The sequence below is a fragment of the Barbus barbus genome (genome assembly GCF_936440315.1).
Source record: "Barbus barbus genome assembly, chromosome: 26".
Lineage (NCBI taxonomy): Eukaryota > Metazoa > Chordata > Actinopteri > Cypriniformes > Cyprinidae > Barbus > Barbus barbus.
The window spans coordinates 17,446,861-17,455,407 of NC_136754.1; the positions used below are offsets into that span (position 1 = coordinate 17,446,861).

At 39.8% G+C, this 8,547-nt stretch overlaps 1 protein-coding gene across 2 annotated transcripts in view; it reads left to right on the forward strand.

The window, feature by feature from the left end:
- Window positions 1-8,086, forward strand: part of LOC306846543 (ras-responsive element-binding protein 1-like) — a 36,666-nt gene extending 28,580 nt beyond the window's left edge. Inside the window, exons 10-14 of one of the 2 annotated variants that reach the window (XM_079379990.1) lie at window positions 88-2,650; window positions 3,545-3,625; window positions 4,403-4,567; window positions 4,852-5,607; window positions 5,709-8,086. In XM_079379990.1, the coding sequence (XP_079236116.1) occupies window positions 88-2,650; window positions 3,545-3,625; window positions 4,403-4,567; window positions 4,852-5,607; window positions 5,709-6,178 (4,035 nt within the window). In that variant the 3' untranslated portion in view covers window positions 6,179-8,086. The remainder of the gene's footprint in view (window positions 1-87; window positions 2,651-3,544; window positions 3,626-4,402; window positions 4,568-4,851; window positions 5,608-5,708) is intronic. The other variant, XM_079379991.1, reaches the window with a different exon arrangement.
- Window positions 8,087-8,547: the final 461 nt, after the last annotated feature.

The following is an 8,547-nucleotide window of genomic DNA, read 5'->3' on the forward strand; positions in this document are numbered from 1 at the left end:
AAGACTTGTAAATACTATAGATGAAAGAGAATTACTTTATTTCTTTTTTTGGATGATGACAGAAGATAATTTGTTTTAATTATTCAGGTCTGGTGTGAGACTAATTTGCGCAGATGCATTAGCAAGTTCCATAAATTTGTTTGTGAGGTCTGCAACAAGGCCTTCCCTCTTCAGCAGTCTCTGGATCTCCACAAATCCTCACACAAAAGTAGCGCAGACAGCTGCACTGAACCTCAGGAACATAACGCAGATGCTGTTATGGATGCACCCAAAGTTAACTCCCATTCCACGGATTTCAAGGAGGTCAATGAACTAGTACCACATGTTGATAGTACCAGTTCAGATGGAAAAAACGGTTTCTTGGAGTGCCTGGGTCTCCAACACTCCTCCTCAGTCAAGCCAGAGAAATCAGAAGAGCAAATTCAGCAGGAAATTTTAGACAGCATTCGCTTCATTCGCATTGAGCCTTCAACTAATCTACCTCAAGAAAGCAGCAACAATCTTAGCGTCTCAATTTTGGAACCTGTCTCTCTTCAAGCCATGAACAAGAATGCTGCCCTTGGCCTCCTGTCGCTACAGCCGCATGGTGTCGTCAGTAGTGGTATGTTTGTCCCAAAAAGTAGTCAAGCTGCGGTGGAGCTGGCGGACATTGAACAAATCCTTAAGCTCGCAGCCTCTGTGCAGCCTCAGATGTCTTTGTCTATGCTTGCCAAAGGTCTGGGCAGTCCTCTACAGGTGGACCCCAAACAGATTGCTTCTCTGAAGCAAAAGCCCTTAATCACTCCTCGATCCAGTATGGGTGCCTCCACACCCCCTCCTCCTGTCATGAGTGCCCAACAGGCCTCATCGGGCAACATCAGTCCTAGCCTTCCACCCCAAACAGGTCAACAAGTGAGAACTGTCAGACAATCACCAGCCTCCTCTTCGTCCTCAACTTCATCCTCTCCTACCAACTGGGAGACTGCTCAAATGGGGCCAGATGTCATAGGAAACACGATTATCTCGTATGAAACTGGAAAGCAAGAAGAGTTTGATGGCAAGGAGAAGGAATCGAGAGGCAAGAAGACAGCCAAGACGGAGTACCCTTGTCGGTTCTGCAAGGAAGTTTTTTCCTTCTTAGGCGGCCTCCAGGCTCATATGCGTCACCATCTGGGAGCGTCACCATACCAGTGCACCATTTGTAGCTACGGCGCTCCTGACAAAGCAACGCTGATTCGACATCTCAGAACGCACAGCGGCGAGCGGCCGTATGTCTGCCGCCTCTGTCACTACCCTTTCACTGTGAAGGCTAACTGTGAGCGTCATTTGCGCAAGAAACATATGAAGAACACACGCAAAGAAATCGAGAAAAACATTGAATATGTAACCACCTCCTCTAGTGTAAGTGGTGTAATCGGAGGCACCACACTAGACCTCCTTGATACGGCTGGTAACACATCTTGTCGATTTTGTGGGGAGGACCTTAAGAACTACAGAGCACTTCAGATTCACCTGCGAACGCACAATGGATGTCAGCGAAAGCCATTTGAGTGTAAGCAATGTGGGGCGGCGTTTCTCGCTAAAAGGAACTGCATTCACCATTTGCTGAAGCACCACCCAGATGTTCCAGAGCGGGAAATTGAAGAACACATCAAAAGTCTTGTACCGGTTCGAGGGGACGCCACCTCTCAAGCCAACCCTCCAACCTCAAATGGGCTGGTTAACAGCACCGTTCCTCAGAATGTAGGTCCCTACTCTGGACCTGTTGAGGACCTAGACCAGCCGTTGGATTTCTCTAGCAAATCTCAAAAAACGATTCCTTCAAATGTTAAACTTGACGGAACAGCATCTCCTCTGTTTAACGACTGCTCTATGGAGCCCATTGATCTCTCGATACCTAAGGGTCCTGAGAAGAAGAGAATGACGAAAGAACAACCTCAGCGCGTGTCCCTGAATCATCAAGATATTAAGAAAGAACAGACCCTGGAAACGACCCCTGGACTTCTCACAGCTCTCCCAGTCTCCATTTCTAGTCTGGCCTCTGCTCTATCCAGTGAACTTACTAAGCCTTTTACTCGCTTGAAACCATTGCTACCAAAACCATCTTCTGTTTCCAGTACTGAAATGGCACCGCTGGCCTCCATTGCTCAGATCATCTCGTCTGTGTCGGCTACTCCAGTATTGATCGAAACAGGAATAGATGGCAAAAACACTGTTAGTGCAATGGATTTTAATACACTAAGTGAGAAGAAGGGCACTACCAAACTGGATTCCATTCAAAACGGCTCTTCTGATAACTCAAAGAAGAGAGGCAAGAAGAGACAGTTTCAGGAAGAGATCTGTGATCCAAGAACACCAGCAGGTTGTGGCATCGACTTGGAGTCAAGTGGAGAGTTTCCCAGTGTGGAGAAAATGCTAGCTACCACAGACTCAAATAAATTCAGCCCCTACTTACAACCTAGTCAGATGGAGACAATGAAGGAGGAGAAAGAGAAGCAGTCAGTTAATGAGGAGGCAAAAGAGGGACGACAGGATAAGCCAAAGAAACCTTCACAGAGCAAAGGAAAGAAGAACGCTTATTCCAATTCAGTGCAGAAAATGACCTGCCCATACTGTCCACGTCTATTCCCTTGGGCCAGCTCATTGCAAAGGCATATGCTAACACACACAGGTGAGACACTGTTTACAATTCAAAAATTATGCCATTAAGCACTTTATTTACTATTTTTATTTACTCTATCCTACAATACAATGAGCTACATACCATTCTTAGGTTACAAAATTTGTTAAATGTTGTACACTATTTAATTTGTCAGCCATTTAGCTGGAATTGTTCTTCAATCACTAAATAGATCTTAGGTCTATTAGAGCCCTGCGCGTGACTGTTTTCTTAAACCCGCACCTGCCCACCCCCGCTGAATTTCTGACCAGCCCCGCCCGCTCCCGCAACCTGCGCGTTCCACTCCTGCCCGCACCCGCAATGTTTGTATCCTCTCCCGCCCACTCCCGCGGACTTTCTCTCAGAGTTTGTGAAAAATGTCGGCTACACAAATACTCAGAATAAATATTCATTAAACTTAACATCCAGAATAGCAGGCTTTAAACATGGTTTAAATAAGATGAAGTAATGCTAAACCAAAGCACCCCACGTGACAAAAACATTGTATTATTAGCATTATTAGGGTATTTTTTATTAGCATTATAAAACATTAACCGTTAAAACAAAACCACAACTAGCGTCACCTCAGTTTTTTAAACATACTGCATGATACATACGCACCAAACGATTAGCTAAACAAACAGTTTAACTGTTAACAGTTTAAATAAGCCAAAGCACAATATGAAATAAATTTAACTTATAGAACTTAGAAAATAGATATGTCGCCTAAGGGCAGAGATGCCAGATTTATGTCCTTTTGCACATTTATCGCAACTTACGAAGTTGAACTATTTACCATTTCTTTCAATGACAATTGAGAATTGTTTCCAGATGTCTGACTTGCTTTGCTTTTGTCAAGTAAACAGCCGTTTTAATTTTCTTCTCAACTTAATGTGTTGACTCCAGTTCTATTACATGCCAAATCCCACCGTTCCCCGTGGGTCTCCCGTGAAATTTTCTGGCCGCCCACTCCCGCCCGCAGCAAAGGTAAAACCGCCTGCTCCCGTAAGGTTTGCATTGGGTCCTGCGGGAGCCCAAACCCAATGCAGCCCTCTACTTAGATAATCCTCACAGTAGTGCAGAAAGTGTTAACAAACATGCTAAAGTTAGATGTGTTGATTAACTTTGAAATTCATTCACTGTCTATAACTATTTACACTACTGTTTGAAGGTTTTTTTTTTTTTTGAAAGAAAGAAAGAAAGAAAGAAAGAAATTAATCATTTTAGTCAGCAAGGATGCATTAAATTGATCAACAGTGACAGCAAAATAATAGATATTAAAAATAATTCTAATAAATGCTGTTCTTTTGAACTTTGTGTTTGTCAAAGAATCCTAAAAAATTTATTATGGTTTCCACAAAAATATTAAGCAGCACAACTGTTTGAACACAACATTGAATATAATAAGAAAAGTTTCTCGAGCAGCAAATCAGCATGTGATGTGATGATGTGAAATCAGATGATGTGACACTGAAGACTGGAGGAATGGCTGTTAAATATTCAGTCTTCATGGAAATAAATTACATTTTAAAATATATTCAAATAGAAAACGTATATTTTAAATTGTAATAATATTTCACAGTATTACTGTTTTCACTGTCTTTTTAATCAAATGAATGCAGCCATAGTGAGCACTAGAAACTACCGACATACCGACCCCATATTTTTTAATTCATTACATTATATATTAACTTTTATTATTAGAGTCAATAATGTTTTGTTTCACTCTTCAAAGTGTTACAGTTTTGTGCATTGATTTCACAGGTCAGAAGCCATACCCTTGTCCTCAGTGTGAGTCATTCTTCTCCACCAAGTCAAACTGTGAGCGCCACCTGCTCCGCAAACATGGAATGTCTAATCGGACTCTTCAAAACAGTGGATCTCGACCCAAACCTGACGAAGGATCCCAAGGAAGTACTGGTACTATTGGTTAGTAACATTATATTATATATGAATATATAGCACTAATGGTATTGCATATATACGGTATAAAGTAAGATCAGTTAACATTTTTATCCAAAAATGTGCTGATTTAAATTTTGAGATGAAGGGTTGATGGTCCTTTCATGGTGTATTGTAATTTAGTGTGTTTTCTGTTTTTTAACAAGACTTTTCATATTGCAAAAATTGAATATTATTACATCATTGTGAACTTGTGTATGCAAAGCAGTGCAATGTATATAGTGCTTAACAAGCTTTTCTTGTCTTGGTAGAGAGCGTATCTGACTCTGAACCTCCTGTAGCCAGAGATATTGTGGATCTGAGCTCTGTCAACCCCAAACAAGAGGAGAAAGCTTCATCTCCAGAACAAGCACCAGAACAAACAGGACAATCAGCCGCTGAACATACAGACAGCACCTCAGACCCAAACCAAACACAGCCCGCAGGGGGATACCCTGAGGGAGTAGAAAATAATGACGATGACTCTCAAAGCAATAATAGTCTTGATATGAACCTCGCCAACATCCTCGTAGACTTCAAGCTTTCTGGAACAGAGCAGCACCAGCCTAAATCAACTGCTGAAGCGGTTTCTCCACCAGATGAGTTCCCACACACCTGTGCGTCCTGCAAGAAGACCTTTCGCCATGCAGCTACCCTCAGCCGGCACCAGAAAACTCACGTTCAGGAGGTCCAGCCAGAGGATGGAGGCAAAAAGGGAAGACGCCAACCTGCTCCTCAAAACCCAGTCACAGCGCCCAGAAAGGAGATGGAGCTGGAGGCAAAGTTAAAAGACGATGAAAAGGACGAAAACAGCAGCTGTGTGGAAAGTGGTGCCGATGAGGAGGAGAAGGAGAGGGAAGAGATGAGTGATGATGAAGAAGAGGCTGCTTCCTCAGAGCTCAGGGCTTTGGAAGACGAGGGCGACCCGGCTGGAGGCAAAACCGACAAGAGGAAGAAGATCTGTGCTGTGTGCAGCAAACGCTTCTGGAGCCTGCAAGACTTGACCAGACACATGCGCTCACATACTGGTAAGATCTAGAGCATTTTACTGTTATTATTTACTATCCTTAATTTATTAACACAATTTAAATAAAAGTTTATGCATCTAACATGACCCTTGTTGTTGTAGGTGAGCGACCTTATAAGTGCCAAACCTGTCACCGCACCTTCACCCTGAAGCACAGTCTGGTGAGGCATCAACGCGTCCACCAGAAACCCACAGATGAGGCAGAAATGAATGAAGAACTGGATGGAGCAAGAGATAACGGCGAAATGCTGGAGGGAAAAGAGGTTAGGTGTTCATCTGCAAGTCAAAGTGAAGCAACAGCTCCAATCCAGAGTGAGAATGAATGTGAGAAAGCAGGAGCACCCCAAGAAGAAGAGAGTGAAGGACATGTGGAGGAAATTCAGCATCCTGACGATACATCCATGGAGATTAATTCTGCTGAAGAACCTCAGCTGGATGGGGCTGAACAGGAGGACCGTCAAACATTAGTTGCCTCAGTAGAGTCCCAATCAGGCTGTGATCCAGAACTTGCAAAAATCAGTGTCCATAGCTGTACAGCAGCTGAGGAAATGATGGAGACACCCGATCAGTGAAGAGAAAATTCACTGTGTTGATTTTGTGCCATAGTTTATCAAGTTTCCACAAACACTAGGAGTTGCAAAGCCTGGCTTCTGCCGATATTTGTCTTATACAGTATGCATGACAGATGCAGACTGCAGAACAGTTTTTGAAGCACAGTGATTCTTCTCTTAATGCCTTAATGCTTTTTCTAAAGATCTGGATCAAAACATAACTGGACAGTAGCAATTTTAATCCTATTTATATGATTTTTAAACAATCATATAAAGCCTTTATATCAATAAATTAGAAGCATTTGTATGATGAACAGAAGATTTATATATCAGCATTAAATTGTATTATTCTTAAGTCAGTTTCTGAATGTTTTTAGTATCTGTATGGAGTTGTTTGTTTTTGTCTTATGGTATTGAAGAGCTTAAGTGCCTGACTCATTTTCATTATCAAGATTGGCTGAATACATTTTGGATAAAATTGCTGTTTAGCTCTGTAAGTTTTATTTTGGGTGATCGTCGGCCAATCAGTTTATCGGCAATATTTGCCCGTTCTTTGTATATTATCCTCTATCTTTGAGCCTCATTGACAAATGTTGCAGAAGACATGAATAAGTGGCTGGGAAGCTTGAAACAATGCCTTCTGGTGGCGTAGAGTGTGAAGTATTATATTATATGGCCTGTGCATCAGAGAGAAGTGTGCTTCTGAGTCACGCAGTATGTCAGTGTGATTCAGAGTACATTTGATGTATCTTTAAAGTGTGATTTGTGTTTGGCTTTCATGGTTTTGTGTTTGTACTGGAAATCTCCTTAGGATTCATTTTGACTTCAACACTGGTGTTCACACTAAAAATTCTAAAAAAAACAATCTAAAATGTATCCCTTATACTGGTTTATGTAGAAGGGATATCAATCTTCCCTAAAACAAAACAAAACAAAAACTGTATAGTTACTTTAGTAACATTGCTTGTTGTTGCAATGGAGTGACTTGAATAACCCCTGAAGCCCACACAAAACTTCATTTGAGATTCAAGGAATTTGAAGTCCTCTCAGTGGCAAAATGCTTGCTAGTTTTCACTCATTTTGAAAGCTGTGAGTCTTTGGATTTAACACCAATTGAAACATTGTAAATGAACTGGTCGTTATATTTGTTGAAGCACATTTTTCTTTCTTTTGTTTTTGTGTAATGATAGTTGTGCTTGTAAATGTGTACAAGTGTATGTGGGTGTGCACAATCATATGGATAGAAAACACTGAACATTTTATGCAGGTATTTATTGATCAGTCTAAAGCGTGTGGTTGTAATTTTGAAAAGCCATGTAGAATCCAGTTTGTGCAGCGAGGAGAATCAAAAAGATGAATGTTGTTTGAGATTGTGAGGTTCTCTGCATTTTCAGATACTTTGTACATTCAGATGCTTTAGATAATTATATCTTTTGTGTGTCTTTTTGTTTGTCAGCTAATGAAACCTTCAACCAATTCAACTATCCATTCATTTGAGAGCATTGAACCATAGAGTATAATTTGATGGGTTTGACATTATGATTATAAAAATAATGATTTTTGCATGTTGATCTAATTTTAATTTCTCAGTTATTCTCTTTCTCAGGGGCTTTTAAAAATCGGTGTATCTGTCTGGCGTATAAAATGCAAGCTCTGTTCACTACACTACATTTAAGAGCATTTAACTGAATTTGGTCACAGTATGTTTAGGCCTAATTGTACCAAACCTTTTCTGCAAAATTCTGCAAATTATTGTAATTAATTCAGATATAGCGACCATGTTTGTCAGATGGATTGCAAATACCTGTCAGATCAATTCAGATGTAGACAACTCATTGATTTAGCTTTTTTCACCTTGTTTTTTTCAACCCTGTAAAGCGAATAAATCATCCAATCAATAAATGTACACTAAGAAAGAGTGAGAAATTCAGTTCTATTTTTTCCGTCTACATTTTTTCTCAATTAAAACTTTTTATTAGTGCTGTCAAAGGATTAATCACATCCAAAATAAAAGTGTTGTTTGCATAATATATGTGTGTTACTGTGTATATATACTATGTATATATAGATACAAACACATGCATATATATATTTATGAAAAATGTTATGTTTATATATTAAATATATTTATATATAATATAAATGTATATATGTGTAAATATTGTCAAGATATATACTGTATGTGTGTGTATTTATACATAATATACATATTAATAATAAATATAAACACTACACGTAAACAAAAACTTATTTTGGATGTGATAAATCGTGATTAATCGTTTGATAGCTCTACTTTTATATAATATTAACATTAGTATTATTATAGTATTATTCATATTTAATACTATTATTATTAACTTATATTTAACTTAAACTATCTAAAGATGAGT